Below are 18,135 nucleotides of genomic sequence, written 5' to 3'. Positions count from 1 at the left end.
AGTGAGCGGCCTGTGCAGGACCTCTTCAGACCGCTGCGCAGCAGCTCAACAGGAACACTGACAGGCACCCGTGGAACTAAAACACAGCAGGCGCCAGTGACCTCTTTGGGGGGGGAGGGGGAAGAGAATTGGAGGTAAATGGAAAAATTGATTCTCCACCATGCAGAACCTGTAAGACCGAAAACAGCCCTGTTAATTCAGAAGTGCTGTCAAGCAGCAAGACAACACTGAAACTGTGCCTACCGCCCAGTCCCAGAGCGGCACAAGATCAGACACGACTGACTCGCAATCACGTCAGCCACTGTACCTGACCCAGGGAGTACAGACTAATTGTTAATAACCTTTGTAAAAAAAAAAAAAATAGCACTCTAGCATGCAAATCCACAAAATTGGTGAGACAAAGATTTGATCTGCCATTCCACAGAATCACACATTTGGGGCAAGCAGAGGTGAAACAGGGAAACAGTATGGTGGTATAGTGGTCATGTTATTGGACCAGTAATCCAGAGACACAAGTTCAAATCCCACCACCGCAGCTCTGTCTTTGTGTCTCGGTAACAATTAATATTCACAATTACTGATAACATTTTTTTCCTCAAATCTAGTTTAGAAGATTCACCATTAGAAAAAACTTCTAGGTCACTCCTATCGGGGTTAGACAGAAACTAGAGCAGGATTTAAAATACAAGGGAATACAATCGCCAAGGATATCGTAAATAAAAAGGACACTTGGCAATGTTTTGCACCCAGTGTCTGCACCAAGCTGTTATAGATTAGCGAGGCTGAAGTTAGATGCAACGTAAAGCTCCCTCTTTCCCATCAAGTATGCCCAAGTCAGGTGCGGATCGGATTAGATACAGAGCAAGTGTTCAGGGTGAAGTGAAGCAGTACAAGTCTGGGGTCCATTTCCATCAGAGAGACAGAAGCAAACACCACAGTTTCATTCCCTAGCTTTTGCCCAAAGATACTGACTGGAGTTAGGGTACAATTCTCTGGGTAAAAACAACTCCCATATCTGTCACAGCAACTAATCTTCATGTGCGAGTCCGACTCATTGACAGGCTATTTGGTTGGCACTCTGCTGAATTGTCAGTGGCGCTGTCCCTCGGATGAGATATTAAACCCAAGCCCGGTTTACCTGTTCAAGCAGTTTAGGTGGATGTTGAAGATTCCAAGACACAATTCTAAAAAGAGCAGGATGTCTTAGCCACGTTCTCCCTCAACCCACCCAGAGCCAATTAATAGGCCACATGTCACCGTGCGGTTTGTGGGATTTCGTTATGCACAAAATGGATGCTGCATTGCCGAGATAACAGTATTGTATCTGAAGCACTTTTGAGATGTTTCGGAGACACATGACAAAGTGCTATCCAGGAAACTCTCGATTTACCGGCACCTAAATAACCGGAAATCTCTGTTAACCGGCAAAATTCAGGAGTAGGTTCAGGTAAGTTTTACTTCATATTAGTGGCCGTTCCTGGATCTGTGGCTGCGTAACTGGGGCTCCTACACTTGTTGCTAAGCAACAGGGACACTTGGTCTGTGGCCGGAGTTCCTGCACATGTTGCTAAGCAACAGGGAAGCCTGGATTTGTTGCTGTGTACGGAGCTCTCGTACCTTTTAACTATACCTCTCTGTAATCCGGACTTTTTGATAAACCGGCACCACGCCGGTCCCGTTGATGCTGGATAATAGAGAGTTTCCTGTACACACGCAAGTCTTTTCGTCTCGTACTTTAACCCAACCCTCTTCTCACCCAGTATCAGCATGGATGCCCTTGACAGACAGCTGTCAGAGATAGTGATCAGTGATTGACCGCAGCACCCAACAGAAGTCAGCGTCTGGGACTGTCATGGCCTTCATTGCTTGCTGACGTTGGTACAGCCATTTACAGTCACTCCAATTCTAAAACCAGCTTGCATATTGCTTGTTTTACCAAATTCTACCTAACGGCAAGTCAGTATCTCAAGATGGAAGGCCGCAGATTCAGCTCCACTTCTCCTACCTCTGATCCTCGCTCTCGGGTTCCACAAGTATGTTTTCCTGCTTTTCCTTCACTCGTAGAAAGACAAAAGAATCCAGGTTGGGTTTGGGAACTGCGGCAGAAAAATGAACAAGTTCAATTCGAAAAAAACAACAGCAAAAGCTAACCACAATTACACAAAAGGCTCACTGAACAGCATCTAGACAAGCATGCACCACGGAGCACAGAGTCCAACGGCAGCAGGACAATATGAATTAAAGAGTTTCTTGAAAATATCAACAAGACAGCGTTGCAGGGAAAACATTCAGTAGACAATACCTCAATGGCTCCCTGAAGTGAGGAGATCCCAAATAGCTGACGGTAGAAGCAAACACAACTCCCCCAAGACAGGATTGGAGCTACATGAAATTAATCATTTCTATTAAAATGACTCCTTCCCACGACACATAACCCTTCTTTCAATTAGAACATTTTAGTTCAGAACTCGGCAGGCTCTACAATAGAAAACCACTCACCAGCTTTTAAGAGGTCCAACGCTTGTAAATTAGGAGGCATGTGTTTCAGGGCAAGGTTCTTCAGGTGTGCCTCACAATTTGCCGTGTATCTTCAAAGCAAACAAATTGGCGCAGCAGGTCAGTGAGGCAGGATCACCTTCAATAAGCAACTTGTACAAGTCATTTGTGGCATGTGTTAGTTTCCAGAGCAGGCCAGCAATCTGTTCCTAACTTAGGAGCAAATGTTCCACTCCTCCAGCCAAGATTATGACTCTCACTGTGGTGTGGCTCCAAGGGAACCAATAGCCCTTCAGTAACTCAGAATCGTAACAGTTCTACAGCGCAGGAAGCCACTTGGCCCATCGTTCCTGTGCTGGTTCTCTGAAAGAGCAGTCCCTTCCGATTCCTTCGTTACTACCACGCACCCGCTTAATTATTCTCTTGTTCTGATATTTATACCTTTCCCTTTTAGAAGCTATTATGAATTCTGCTTCCAACGCAATAGGACAAGTTCAATTCCCAACCGCTCTGCATTGGAAAATTCTCTTAAGCTTTCCATTCATTTAGTGATGATCTTAAATTTAGTAACTGCCTAGTGAAAATAGTTCCTTGGCATTTATGTCATCAAAATTCCTAATTTCAATCACCTTAGAAATCCCCTCTTAACTGTTCCTGTTCTGGTGAAATCAGCCCAAGTTTCTCCTCATAAACAAAGCGTCTCCTCCCCAGTGTCACCTTAGTAAACCTCGTGGATCTGGAGCGGGATCGATCAGGAGCGGGAACCGCGGTGGATTTTTCCCCTTTCCTCACCCGGGAACCCAGAGGCAAACTCTACGTATCAACCACTCTCCGGACTGAGCTCAGTTAACGTCACAGACTGGGGAAACAAACCCGGGACGTCCAGAACTGTATCAGCAATAGCCACTGGTGAAGCCAGGGAAAGACGAATACGTCGCTGTTCCTTTGACCGAGAGTTACAAGATTTCATTCATAGGAACAGGAGGAGGCCATTCAGCCCCTCGACCCTGCTCCGTCATTCAATGAGATTATGTGTGGTCTGTACCTCAACTCCATTCTCCCGCCTTTGCTCTCTATTCCTCGATACCCTTACCCAGCGAAAATCTATCAATCCCAGTCTTGAAAGCTCCAATTGAGGACATCCTGGGAGACACCGGTGCTTGTAAAATATATGCTGGCTTCTTTCATTTGCTCTGACAGTACTCACTCTTTTGCAAAAGCCACTTCTTGCGGAGATAAATAGGAAGGGTCTTCCTCAAGACGGGACTTCTCTTTCTCCAAGATGTGAGGGAAAAACTTCTCGATCTAGAAATTGGAAAGAAAAAAAAAAGCACAATGTATTTGCTCTCTGAGCATTTTAAAAATCAAAGTAATTTTTCAGGCAAATCATGACGATCAGAATGCAAGAACAATCGATCTACAGGAAACTTTCGTTTAACCGGAGGTTAAATGTCCGGAAAGCTCTATCTACCGGCAAAATTCAGGAGCCGTTTCCTATAATTTTTTTACTTCTCGTTGCTTTTTTCCCCCCCAGTCGTGGCTCCCAAGCGTCTAGCTGAAGCTGTTGCTTAGCTACAGAGACGCTTTTAAGCTGCGGCCGACTGAGCAACAGGGTTTGTTGTTTCATACGGAGCTCCGTATGTTTTAACATTAGCGCTGGTTTATACGGCAGTTTTGATGGAACAGCAACAGCTCGGTCCCGTCAGTGCCGGATACCAGAAAGTTTCCTGTATTTCCCATTCGTTTTTGGCAAAGAATATAGAGATGCTTGATTGTAGAATAAAAATGCACTGCTCACTGGGCATACTAACCTCATCATAGCCAGTCATTTGTTCACCACACACCAATCAATTCCACAAACCAAGGCAGCCATACCGGATTTTGTCCTACCGCCCGTACTACTCTTCCCGCATGTTCCCACTCTGATCCTGTTCGCAGCGTAAAAACATTTCATGTTGAGGAACCGGAGGCATGAATTCTGTACCTTTTGTAGCCGTGACCTCAAGTAGCTGCTGAGGATGTAGCGAATCCTCTCCATCTCCATTCGGTGAATGGTGACTTTCAGGTCTCCTTTCCTGGCTCGCTGCAGATTCTGCTCCTGTGAATCGCATTAAAAAACCAACACACGGAAAAGGTCAATGTAGCATTAGTCTCCCACCACAAAGTAAGGGTGTGCAGGCAGAGAGGAAATGGGTGACCGCCAGACAGACAAAGAGGACCAGGCAGGTAGTACAGGAGTCCTGAGTGCATCTCGCTCTCCAATGGGGAGGGCGATGGTTCCTCTGGGGAGTACAGCCAGAGCCAAGTCCACGGCACCACGGTTGGCTCAGCTGTACCAGGGGGAGGAGAAAGATCGGGAAAGCAATAGTGGTAGGCCATTCAATAGTATCATAATCATAATAATCAACTTTATTGTCACTGTTAGTGCACAAGTGCAGTACAACGAAATGTAGGCTTGCGGCTCCCGAGAGTGTACATTTAGATTAAGACATTTAAACATTCAACATTCATTTGGCTTGTAATACATTAACATAAACATAACCATAATAAAGTGCATTGGCAGATGTGCAGGCTTTAGAGTTTATTTGTGGAGTTCAGTAGGATGACAGCCCTGGGAAAGAAGCTGTTCCTAAATCTGGTCGTTCGGGTGCTAATGCATCTGTAGCGTCTCCCAGATGGCAGGAGGGCGAACAGACTGTGGCTGGGGTGGGTAGGGTCTTTGATGATGGTCAGTGACCTCCGTAAACAGCGTTTCTGGTAGATGTTCTCTATGCGTTTCTGCAGCCACAGACGTGATTCCAGGATGGTATGTTGCCTCCCTGGTGCCAGGGTCAAGGATGTCACTGAACGGCTGCAGAACATTCTGAGGGAGGAAGGGTGAACAGTCAGAGGTGGTGGCCCATATCGGTACCAACGACATAGGTAGGAAGAGGGATGAGGTTCTGCAGGCAGATTTTAGAGAGCTAGGAAAGAGATTAAAAAGCAGGACCTCAAAAAGGTAGTAATCTCTGGATTGCTCCTGGTTCCACGAGCTAGTGAGTATAGAAATAGGAAGATAGAGCAGATCAATGCGTGGCTGGAGAGATGTTGCAGGAGGAAGGGCTTCAGATTCCTGGGACATTGGGACCAGTTCTGGGGGAGGTGAGACCTGTACAGGCCGAACAGGTTGCAGCTCAACAGAGCTAGCACCAATGTCCTCACGGGGGACGGGGAGGGAGGAGGGTTTGCTGGTGCTGTTGGGGAGGGTTTAAACTAATTTGGCAGGGGGGTGGGCACCAGGATGTAGCATTAGAAAGGAGAAACAAAGTGCATAAAGGTTTGGGAGAGACAGATAGCACTAGAGTACGAAATAGTACGGTATTAGGTGGGGTCAGACTAAGAGAGAATAGAAGAAGGTCTAAGATAGGTTCACAGTGCATGTGTGTGGTTTGCACCTGCAGCTCACCAACTTTATTTAACACGCTTCCTTGGGTCGGAAGAAAGTTCTCCTGAACACACTTCAGAAATTCTTCCCCCTCTCTGCCCTTTTCACTATTACTATCCCAGTCTATATTAGGATAAGGAAAGAAAGGAGGTGATGTGGCAGTATTGGTTAAGGAGAATGTTACAGTGCTGAAGAGAGAGGATGTCCTGGACGGGTCAAGGACAGAATCTATTTGGTTTGAGTTAAGAAATAATAGGAGGTGCCATTACACTACTAGGTTTATTCTATAGGCCACCAACTAGTGGGAAGGATATAGAGGAGCAAATTTGCAGGGAAATTACAGAGAGGTGCAAGAACTGTAGATTAGAGATAATGGGGACTTCAATTTTCCCAATATCGAATTTGGAATATAATGCAGAGAAATGTGAAGTTATCCACTTTGGTAGGAAAAATAGAAAAGCAGAGTATTTTTTAAATGGTGAGAGATTGGGAAATGTTGGTGTTCAGAGGGACCTGGGTGTCCTTGTACACCAATCACTGAAAGTTAACATGCAGGTACATCAAGCAATTAGGAAAGCAAATGGTATGTTGGCCTTTATTACAAGAGGATTTGAGTATAAGAGTAAAGACGTCTTACTGCAATTATATAGGGCCCTGGTGAGACCACACCTGGAGCATTGTGTACAGTTTTGGTCTCCTTACCTAAGGAAGGATATAAAGGAAACTCTCGATTTACCGGCACCAAAATAACCGGAAATCTCTTACCTGAACCTACTCCTGAATTTTGCCGGTTAAGTTTTACTTCATATTAGTGGCCGTTCCTGGATCTGTGGCCATGTACTGGGCTCTCGTACCTTTTACTATACCTCTCTGTAATCCGGACTTTTTGATAAACCGGCACCACGCTGGTCCCATCGGTGTCGGATAAAAAAGTTTCCTGTACTTGCCATAGAGGGAGTGCAACGAGGGTTCACCAGACTGGTTCCTGGGATGGGGGATTGTCCTATGAGGAGAGATGGAGTAGACTAGGCCTATATTCTCTGGAGTTTAGAAGAATGAGAGGTGATCTCATTGAAACATACAAAATTCTTACAGGGCTTGACAGGGTAGATGCAGGGAGGATGTTTCCCCTGGCTGGGGAGTCTAGAACCAGGGGTCACAGTCTCAGAATAAAGGGTCGGCCATTTAGGACTGAGATGAGCAGAAATTTCTTCACTCAGAGGGTGGTGTATCGTTGGTATTCTCTACCCCAGAGGGCTGTGGAGGCTCAGTCATTGAGTATATTCAAGACAGAGAGCGATAGATTTTTGGATATTAAGGGAATCAAGGGATATGGGGATCAGGTAGAAGAGTGGAGTTGAGGTAGATCAGCCATGATCTTATTGAATGGCGGAGCAGGCTCAAGGGGCCAAATGGCCGACTCCTACTCCTATTTCTTATGTTCTTATGACTTGTGGCAGATGCAATTTAATGCAGAAAAGTGCGAAGTGATAGGAAGAATGAGGAGAGGCCATATAAACTAAAGGGTACAATTCTAAAGGGGGTGCACGAACAGAGAGACTTGGGGTATATGTGTACAAATCGTTGAAGGTGGCAGGGCAGGTTGAGAAAGTGGTTAAAAAAGCATACGGGATCCTGGGCTTCATAAATAGAGGCATAGAGTACAAATAATGGGCGGTATGATGAAGCTTTATAAAACACTGGTTTGGCCTCAACTGGAGTATTGTGTCCAATTCTGGGCACCGCACTTAGGAGAGATGTGAAGGCCTTAGAGAGGGTGCAGAGGAGATTTACGAGAATGATTCCAGGGATGAGGGACTTCAGGTACGTGGATAGACTGGAGGAGCTGGGGTTGTTCTCCTTGGAGCAGAGAAGATTGAGAGAAGATTTGATAGAGGTGTTCAAAATCACGAGGGGTCTAGACAGAGTAGATAGAGAGAAACTGTTCCCATTGGCGGAAGGGTCAAGAACCAGAGGACACAGATTTAAGGTGATTGGCAAAAGAACCAAAGACGACATGAGGAAAAACTTTTTTACGCAGCGAGTGGTTAAGATCTGGAATGCGCTGCCTGAAAGGGTGGTGGAGGCAGATTCAATCTTATCTTTCAAAAGGGAGTTGGATAAGTACCTGAAGGAAAAAATTTTGCAGGGCTACGGGGAAAAGGCAGGGGAGTGAGACTAGCTGAATTGTTCTTGCCGAGAGCTGGCACGGGCTCGACAGGCCGAATGGCCTCCTTCTGTGCTGTAACCATTCGATGTTTCTAATCCCTTATATCTGCATTTATATATAAATATAAGAAAGACTTGCATTTCTATAGCACCTTTCACAATCACCGGACGTCCCAAAGCGCTTTACAGCCAATGAAGTACTTTTTGAAGTGAAACGCAGCAGCCAATTTGCACACAGCAAGCTCCCACAAACAGCAATGTGATAATGACCAGATAAGCTGCTTTTAGTGATGTGGGTTGAGGGGTAAATATTGGCCCCAGGACACCGGGGATAACTCCCCCTGCTCTTCTTCGAATTAGCGCCATGGGATCTTTTACGTCCACCTGAGAGAGCAGACGGGGCCTCGGATTTAACGTCTCATCCGAAAGACGGCACCTCCGACAGTGCAGCACTCCCTCAGCACCGCACTGGGAGCGTCGGCCTTGATTGCGTGCAAGTCTCTGGCGTGGGACTTGAACCCACGACCTTCTGACTCAGAGGCGAGGGTGCTACTCACTGAGCCACACTCATATCGGTTCATCTCTTATTTTTTTATAAATGCGTTGGGCCGGGCACTAAGCACCAAGGAACAGCAATGAGATACACGACCAGTTAATCGGTTTTGCGTGGTGTTGGTTGAGGGAGGAATGTTAGTCAGGGCACTAAACGAACTCTGCAGCCTTCTTCAAATTTTAACATCCAGCTGGACAGGCCAGAGTTTAACATCTGAACCAAAGGGTAGAAACACAGAAACTAGGAGCAGGAGGAGGCCATTCGGCCCTTCGAGCCTGCTCCGCCATTCAATGAGATCATGGCTGATCATCCAAACCCTAGCACCCGCTCCCTACACCGACAGCCATCCCACCCAAGCCCTATCCCCGTAACCCCACGTATTTAATCCCCCCTAACACTAAGGGCCAATTTTTTATCATGGCCAATCAACCTAACCCGCACATCTTTGGACTGTGGGAGGAAACCGGAGCAAACCCACGCAAACACGGGGAGAATGTGCAAACTCCACACAGACAGTCACCTGAGGCCGGATTTGAACCCGGGTCCCTGGCGCTGTGAGGCAACAGTGCTAACCACTATGCCACCGTGCTGATGGTGCACATTATGAGGCGGTGCGGATTATCAGCAACGATTGCGGATCAAACCTTGGATTTTCTAATCTGTGTGTTTGAGCACAGCAAGCAGTGTATTTACCAACTGGGGAGTGACGTCTTTTTATACAAAATCCTGTTTTTGTTTTAGATACACAGGAGCAAAATATTATCAGTGCACCAATTTTTATCCACTTCAAGTTGCCATTTCATTATTATTGCTGTCCTGTATACAGCCACTAGGACGTGAGCAAAACAGACTACACTTGATGTAAATAATGGCCCAGATTTAGCGATAAAGTAACGGTGAGGCAATCACTGTTTACTGTTAAATCGGACAGCAACTTCTGGTGACCGCACATGGCCAGTTAAACGCAGAAATGTGGAAGTTGTGGTCCGAGATGTCCTGCTCCTCCACAAGCTTTGCGACACCGGTACCTCGCCGAGAGACTCGGCATTCAAACACACGAGCCCAGAAATTCGGGTCTCCACGGGTGAGTACGCACGGGGTACTCACCTGTAGGCCCGATGGAAGTGCCTGTTTCCTGCATGCACTGCGCATGTGCGGGAAACCGGCAGTTCCGTTCCCCTGAAAGCAGGGGTTCAGAGGTCGAACACGTGCGCAGGAGAGGCTGCGCGTGCGCATCAAACTTTTTTTTAATTTTTTTAAAACAGGTTTTCCCGGGAGGGTAAGCCTGCAGAATTTAGAAATATAAAAAGCAGGCGTAAGGCCTGCTTTTTATAAGGTAAGTGATGAATTAATTAAAATTAAAACATTTTTCCCACAGGTTTATTATTTTTAAATACTTTAAAGCAAGCTAAGTTTAATTTTAGCCCCGTTAGAAAATAAAACTATTTTTTTCAAAAATTTAAATTATTGTTTAAAATAGTTATTTCATGTAATTTATAGTTTATTTTAAAAATGTGATTTTTCCAAAAATTTATTTGAAGATTTAGTGCTATTTTGGGGCCGTAGTATTTATAAGTCTTGACAGGTCTTCCTGTCGATCTTATGAATGGAACATTCCCTGCTCCGATTGGCTGCCCATGGCCCACATGATCCCAGGGGACGCATCTAACTAACTGCGCCCCTGGGATACGCAAGCACTGCGCGCCAGCATTTGGAGGAGGCCCCGGATCGGAATTCCACGGGGCCCTACAGCTCAACGGCCGGCGCGCTAGGTAAGTGCAGATCGGGGGCTTGCACCCGCGGGAAGCCCCCGACCCGAATTTCTGGGCCAATGATTGTGTGACACACCGTTGCTTGCCCTGTTCACACCGGTCCCAGGTCCCCTGTAGAGGGCGCCACGCTGTTTTGGCTTCCTAATGGCTGCAAGTTCCAGTGCCAAAGCCCAAAGTGCCTCTGGGCAAGTGAAAGTGTAGCCGTTCATTGGCCGCTGACCGCAGGATCCGGGCCATTGCTCTCCCTTGTGGCCTGTCTGAGATCTGCAGAATCCAGGCCACAACCCAGTGTCTTGCTCTCCACTGTTTTTGCTAGTGTTAGGGGGGATTAACTATGTGGGGTTACGGGGTAACGAGGATAGGGCTTGGGTGGGGTGGCTGTCAGTGTAGGGACCGGGTGCTAGGGTTTGGATGATCAGCCATGATCTCGTTGAATGGCGGAGCAGGCTCGAAGGGCCTACTCCTGCTCCTATGTCTCTATGTTACACGGGCAGCCAGTCCTGGCTGTGCTCCATATGTTTAGTATGCATTCGAGTTTGTCTACTGTTCTAGCTGTATAATGTTATAATTCATCTAATGTGATGTAAATTTGTGGTCCCAATTAACAAAACTTTGAATAATGTTCCACCATCTTTCAACCCTCCAAGGTTTTCATTGTGTGTGCAAATTCTAACCACCATTTCCTACATTACAACCGTGACTACTCTTCAGAAAGTACTTCGTTGGCTGTAAAGCGCTTTGGGACGACCGGTGGTCGTGAAAAGCGCTTTCAAAATGCAAGTCTTCCTTTCTTTCACCAGACTGACATCATTGCTCCTTCTTCTTGCAAGGTCAGGGCTCCCTCAGCAGGGCGGTTATTTAGGAGAGGCTGTTACAGTATTTTAGCACTCATAACGGCTGTTTCTTTTGTGAAAATGGAATCAAATTTTTTAAAAAGCGCACAGATCAGAATTTCATCGAATGGCACAGCGCAGGAGGCGGCCATCCATCGTGCGGGCTCTTTAAAAGAGCTCTCCAATTAGTCCCACTCCCCCCTGCTCTTTCCCCACACCTCTGAAAATGTTTCCTTTTCAAGTATATATCTAATTCCCTTTTGAAAATTACTATTGAATCTGCTTCCACCGCCCTTTCAGGCAGCGCATTCCAGATCACAACAACTCGCTGCGTTAAAAAATGGCTCCTCGTGTCGGCTTTGGTTCTTTTGCCAATTACCTTAAATCTGTGTCCTCTGGTTACCGACCCTTCTGCCACAGGAAATAGTTCCCTCCCATGGTTTAATAGCCCGCCTACACGCAGCTCATCAGATGACACAGGAAGGACAGCCAGACACGAAGTACCAGAGAGTGACCCTTGCCCTTTGAACCATACGGTACTAAGAGTTAGCACGAGAGCGAACACAACAGCATAAATCATTGACTAGATGTATTGGTGACATGTTGGCCAAACACCAATATTGCACCAACCTTTATCATTCCGTTTAATCCAAGTGGGGAGACCAGAGATCCTTTCTGTGGCCTTCAATTGCAATCTCAATTGTGCATTGAACTGATATCGCCCACTCTACCCTAATAAATGACCATATTGTTACCATGTGATCCAGCTGTTCCATTACACACTCCACAATTTCAGCTTTATTTTCGAGAAGGTCAGGAGAAAACTTCTCATTCAGCCAGGCCTGCGTGGAGAAGACAAAGACAGACACGGTAGTAGTGGTTAGGGTACCAGACGAGCAACCCAACCGCCTCGCGTTCAAGTTGACTTTCAAATAAATAAACTAAAATCTGGACATTTGTAGACTGGAACCAGGCAAAGGTGATCAGGAAAGTTGCCGGAATGTCATGGAACGAACTGGTGCATTTTCAGGAGAGGTAGGAGCCACTCCGGGTCTGGCCCACTCCCGACTCCAGTCCCACTACTGGCATGGCTCTTGATGCCCTCTGAACTGGCCCAATCCCTATTTAAGAAAGCTCACCCGATATTCTCAGAGCACCAAGGATGGACAACTGAGGCTGGCTAGCCCAATGTCACCCACATGCCCGAAATAAATCACTCACACAGCCCTGTGTGAGGATAAATGACAGGTTAACGAGGGCACCACCAAACAAGCAGACTCATGATGACACATCCACTAATCAGTGAAAGTGATTGAGAACCGTGAGGTGTGCCAGGTTAACATTCCCCAGGACAGTACAGGGTCCCGGGTTAACATTCCCCAGCACAGTACAGGGTCCCGGGGCAACATTCCCCAGCACAGTACAGGGTCCCGGGGCAACATTCCCCAGCACAGTACAGGGTCCCGGGGCAACACTCCCCAGCACAGTACAGGGTCCCGGGGCAACATTCCCCAGCACAGTACAGGGTCCCGGGGCAACACTCCCCAGAAAGGTACAGGGTCCCGGGGCAACATTCCCCAGCACATTACAGGGTCCCGGGGGTAACATTCCCCAGAACAGTACAGGGTCCCGGGGCAACATTCCCCAGCACAGTACAGGGTCCCGGGGCAACATTCCCCAGAACAGTACAGGGTCCCGGGGGTAACATTCCCCAGCACATTACAGGGTCCCGGGGGTAACATTCCCCAGAACAGTACAGGGTCCCGGGGGTAACATTCCCCAGCACAGTACAGGGTCCCGGGGCAACATTCCCCAGCACAGTACAGGGTCCCGGGAATAACATTCCCCAGCACAGTACAGGGTCCCGGGGCAACATTCCCCAGCACAGTACAGGGTCCCGGGAATAACATTCCCCAGCACAGTACAGGGTCCCGGGAATAACATTCCCCAGCACAGTACAGGGTCCCGCGGCAACATTCCCCAGCACAGTACAGGGTCCCGCGGCAACATTCCCCAGCACAGTACAGTGTCCCGGGGCAACATTCCCCAGCACAGTACAGTGTCCCGGGGCAACATTCCCCAGCAGAGTACAGGGTCCCGGGGAGCATATGGGGGGGCCTGAAGCAGGGGGGATGTTGGGGGGGGGGGGGGGGATGTTGGGGGGGGGGGGATGTTTGGGGGGGGGGATGTTGGGGGGGGGGGGGGGGAGATATTGGGGGGGCTCGGGGGAAGAGATATTGGGGGGGCTCGGGGAAGAGATATTGGGGGGGCTCGGGGGGAAGAGATATTGGGGGGGCTCGGGGGGGTGGGGAAAAGAGATATTGGGGGGGCTCGGGGGGGCAAGAGATATTGGGGAGCTCGGGGGGGGGGGGAAGATATTGGGGGGCTCAGGGGGGGTGGGAGATATTGGGGGGCTCGGGGGGGGAGATATTGGGGGGCTTGGGGGGCTCGATATTGGTGTGGCTCGGGGGGGGGGAGATATTGGGGGGGGCTCGGGGGGGGAGATATTGGGGGGGCTCGGGGGGGGGAGATATTGGGGGGGCTCGGGGGGGAGATATTGGGGGGGCTCGGGGGGGAGATATTGGGGGGGCTCGGGGGGGGGGGGAGATATTGGGGGGGCTCGGGGGGGGGGGGAGATATTGGGGAGGCTCGGGGGGGGGGAGATATTGGGGGGTTCGGGGGGGGCGGTGGGAGATATTTGGGGGGGCGATATTGGGGGGCTCGGGGGGGAGATATTGGGGGGGCTTGGGGGGAGATATTGGGGGGGCTCGGGGGGAGATATTGGGGGGGCTCGGGGGGAGATATTGGGGGGGCTCGGGGGGGGGGAGATATTGGGGGGGCTCGGGGGGGGGAGATATTGGGGGGGCTCGGGGGGGGAGATATTGGGGGGGCTCGGGGGGGGAGATATTGGGGGGGCTCGGGGGGGCTCGGGGGGGGGAGATATTGGGGGGGCTCGGGGGGGGAGATATTGGGGGGCTCGAGGGGGGAGATATTGGGGGGCTCGGGGGGGGGGAGATATTGGGGGGGCTCGGGGGGGGGGAGATATTGGGGGGGCTCGGGGGGGGGGGGAGATATTGGGGGGGCTCGGGGGGGGGGAGATATTGGCGGGGCTCGGGGGGGGGGGGGGAGATATTGGCGGGGCTCGGGGGGGGGGGGGAGATATTGGCGGGGCTCGGGGGGGGAGATATTGGCGGGGCTCGGGGGGGGGGAGATATTGGGGGGCTCGGGGGGGGGGAGATATTGGGGGGGCTCGGGGGGGGGGGGGAGATATTGGGGGGGCTCGGGGGGGAGATATTGGGGGGGGCTCGGGGGGGAGATATTGGGGGGGCTCGGGGGGGGAGTTATGGGGGGGCTCTGGGGGGGATATTGGGGGGGCTCGGGGTGGGGATATTGGGGGGGCTCGGGGTGGGGAGATGGGGGGGGGGGAGAGATATTGGGGGGCTCGGGGGGGGGAGATATTGGGGGGACTCGGGGGGGGAGATATTGGGGGGACTCGGGGGGGGGGGGGGAGATATTGGGGGGCTCGGGGCGGGTGTGGGAGATATTGGGGGGCTCGGGGGTGGGGGGAGATATTGGGGGGCTCGGGGCGGGTGGGGGAGATATTGGGGGGCTCGGGGCGGGTGGGGGTGATATTGGGGGGCTCGGGGGCGGGTGGGGAAGATATTGGGGGGCTCGGGGGTGGGGGGAGATATTGGGGGGCTCGGGGTGAGGTGGGGGAGATATTGGGGGGCTTGGGGTTGGGGGGGGTCGGGTCTCACCTCCTCCAGTTTGCCGATGAGCTGTGCCGGGGTGAGAATCTCCTCATTCTCATCATTTGTCTCATCGAACAGGTCGGCATCCTCCTCCTGCTCCCCCTCCGCGGCCATGACTGGGTCTCAGCTCCGGGTGATGCTGGGATAGGGACTGGGTCTGAGGCCCGGGGCTCCGGGTGATGCTGGGATAGGGACTGGGTCTGAGGCCCGGGGCTCCGGGTGATGCTGGGATAGGGACTGGGTCTGAGGCCCGGGGCTCCGGGTGATGCTGGGATAGGGACTGGGTCTGAGGCCCGGGGCTCCGGGTGATGCTGGGATAGGGACTGGGTCTCAGACCCGGGGCCGCCCCTTCGCTCTCCGGTGGAATCGGGCGCTGAAATCTCCCACCGTCACACACGCTCGTGACGTCACCTCGCCACGCACGGCGGCCGTGCCAATTTGAAGCGAGCGCCATGTTTGTTAAAGGCGGAAGCAGCAGCCTGCCAGGCGAGCTCATTGCAACAGGGTAAAGACTTCAAATTGCAGCAGCAGCAGCTTGCATTTATATAGCGCCTGTCATGTAACCAAGCTGTTCCAGTACAGTTACAACACTGGCATCTATCCAACAATGTGGAAACTGCCCAGCTATGTCTTGTCCTCAAAAAGCAGGACAAATCCAACCCGGCCAATTACCGCCCCATCAGTCTACTCTCAATCATCAGCAAAGTGATGGAACGTGTCATCGACAGTGCTATCAAGCGGCACTTACTCACCAAAAACCTGCTCACTAGTTTGGGTTCGGCCAAGACCACTCGGTTCCCAACCTCATTACAGCCTTGGTCCAAACATGGACAAAGGAGCTGAATTCCAGAGATGAGGTGAGAGTGACTGGCCTTGACATCAAGGCAACATTTTACCAAGTGTGGCATCAAGGAGCCCTAGTAAAACTGAAGTCATTGGGAATCAGGGGGGAAAACTCTGCACTGGCTGGAGTCATACCTAGCACAAAGGAAGATGGTTGTGGTGGTTGAAGGTCAATCATCACAGCCCCAGGACATCGCTGCAGGAGTTTCTCAGGGCAGGGTCCTCGGCCCCAACCATCTTCAGCTGCTTCATCAAAGACCTTCCCTCCAACATAAAGTCAGAAATAGGGATGTTCGCTGATGATTGCACAGTGTTCAGCACCATTCACAACTCCTCAGATAATGAAGCAGTCCATGCCCGCATGCAACAAGATCTGGACAATGTTCAGACTTGGGCTGATAAGTGGCAGGTAACATTCGCGCCACACAAGTGCCAGGCAATGACTATCTCCAACAAGCGAGAGTCTAACCACTGCCCCTTGACATTCAACGGCATTACCATCGCCAAATACCCCACCATCAACATCCTAGGGTCACCATTGACCAGAAACTTAACTGGACCAGCCACATAAATACTGTGGCAAACAGGTCAGAGGCTAGGTATTCTGTGGCGAGTGTCTCACCTCCTGACTCCCCAAAGCCTTTCCACCATCTACAAGGCACAGGTAAGGAGTGTGATGGAATACTCTCCACTCGCCTGGATGAGTGCAGCTCCAACAGCACTCAAGAAGCTCGGCACCATCCAGGACAAAGCAGCCCGCTTGATTGGCACCCCATCCACCACCTTAAACAGTCACCCCCTTCACCACCGGCGTACCATGGCTGCAGTGTGTACCATCTACAAGATGCACTGCAGCAACTCGCCAAGGCTTCGTCAGCAGCACCTCCCAAACATGTGACCTCTTCCACCTAGAAGGACAAGGGCAGCAGACACATGGGAACACCACCACCTGCAAGTCACACACCATCCTGACTTGGAAATATATCGCCGATTCTTCATCGTCGCTGGGTCAAAATCCTGGAACTCCCTCCCTAACAGCACTGTGGGAGTACCTTCACCACACGGACTGCAGCAGTTCAAGAAGGCAGCTCACCACCACCTTCTCAAGGGCAACTAGGGATGGGCAATAAATGCTGACCTTGCCGGTGATGCCCACATCCCATAAAACAAATATATATATTTTTTTAAACGTCCCAAGGTGTTCACAGGAGTGTTAACAAACAAAATTTGACACCGAGCCACATACGAGCTATTGGAGCAAATGACCAAAAGCTTGGTCAAAGAGATCGGTTTTAAGGAGCGTCTTAAAGGAGGAGAGGTGGAAGGCAGGGAATTCCAGAGCTTAGTACCTAGGCAACAGACGGCATGGTCACCAATGGTGGAGTGATTGAAATCGGGGAAGCTCAAGAGGTCAGAATTGGAAGAGTGCAGAGATCTTGGAGGGTTGTAGGGCTGGAGGAGATGGGGAGGGCAGGCCATGAGGGATTTGAAACCAAAGATGAGAATTTTAAAATTGAGGTGTTGCTTAACCGGGAGCCAATGTAGGTCAGCGAGCACAGGGGTGATGGGTGAACGGGACTTGGTGCGAGTTAGGACACGGGCAGCAGAGTTTTGGATGACCTCAAATTTATGGAAGGTAGAACGTGGGAGGCCAGCCAGGAGTGCATTGGAATAGTCAAGTCTAGAGGTGATAAAGGCATGGATGAGGGTTTCAGCAGCAGATGAGCTGAGGCAGGGATGGACTTCACCTCAATTCCCCCTAATCAGCCCTGGTTCAGTGGGTAGCACCCTCGCCTCTGAGTCAGAAGGTTGTGGGTTCATAATCCCACTCCAGGGACTTGAGCACAAAAGTCTAGTGCAGTGCTGAGGGAGTGCTGCACGGTCAGAGGTGCCGTCTTTTGGATGAGACGTTAAACCGAAGCCCCGTCTGCTCTCTCAGGTGGACGTGAAAGATCCCAAGGCACTATTTCAAAGAAGAGCAGGGGAGTTATTCCCCGGTGTCCTGGGGCCAATATTTATCCCTCAATCAACATAACAAAAACAGATTATCTGGTCATTATCACATTGCTGTTTGTGGGAGCTTGCTGTGCGCAAATTGGCTGCCGCATTACAACAGTGACTACACTTAAAAAAAAAGTACTTAATTGGTTGTAAAGCGCTTTGAGATGTCCGGTGGTCGTGAAAGGCGCTATAGAAAGGCAAGCCTTTCTTTCATTAATCTATTAATTCCCACAGATTTTATAACATTTATTAGGTCACCTTGATTTGTAACCTTTTATCCATAGAATGTGAC

General features: G+C 50.2%; 1 protein-coding gene and 1 long non-coding RNA gene across 2 annotated transcripts in view; both read right to left on the bottom strand.

Annotated features, from left to right (window-relative positions):
* The window catches only part of gins4 (GINS complex subunit 4 (Sld5 homolog)), a 34,360-nt gene extending 18,979 nt beyond the window's left edge, over positions 1–15,381 (bottom strand). Inside the window, exons 1-6 of the mRNA XM_085971332.1 lie at positions 15,006–15,381; positions 12,003–12,089; positions 4,481–4,594; positions 3,704–3,801; positions 2,500–2,588; positions 2,006–2,096 (exon numbers count right to left, since the gene is read on the bottom strand). Of these exons, the coding sequence (XP_085827458.1) occupies positions 2,006–2,096; positions 2,500–2,588; positions 3,704–3,801; positions 4,481–4,594; positions 12,003–12,089; positions 15,006–15,113 (587 nt within the window). The 5' untranslated portion in view covers positions 15,114–15,381. The remainder of the gene's footprint in view (positions 1–2,005; positions 2,097–2,499; positions 2,589–3,703; positions 3,802–4,480; positions 4,595–12,002; positions 12,090–15,005) is intronic.
* LOC147098092 (uncharacterized) lies at positions 4,885–11,995 on the bottom strand. Its single transcript, XR_015074267.1, has 2 exons — positions 11,878–11,995; positions 4,885–5,359 (listed from the first exon to the last, which is right to left on the bottom strand). It is a non-coding gene; the product is annotated as an uncharacterized LOC147098092 (long non-coding RNA).
* Positions 15,382–18,135: the final 2,754 nt, after the last annotated feature.

Source organism: Somniosus microcephalus, chromosome 30 (genome assembly GCF_052327205.1).
Source record: "Somniosus microcephalus isolate GS21.2 chromosome 30, FLI_Smic_1.0, whole genome shotgun sequence".
NCBI lineage: Eukaryota > Metazoa > Chordata > Chondrichthyes > Squaliformes > Somniosidae > Somniosus > Somniosus microcephalus.
Note: the sequence above shows the minus strand (reverse complement) of the source record. Positions and strands in the feature narration are given on the sequence as shown.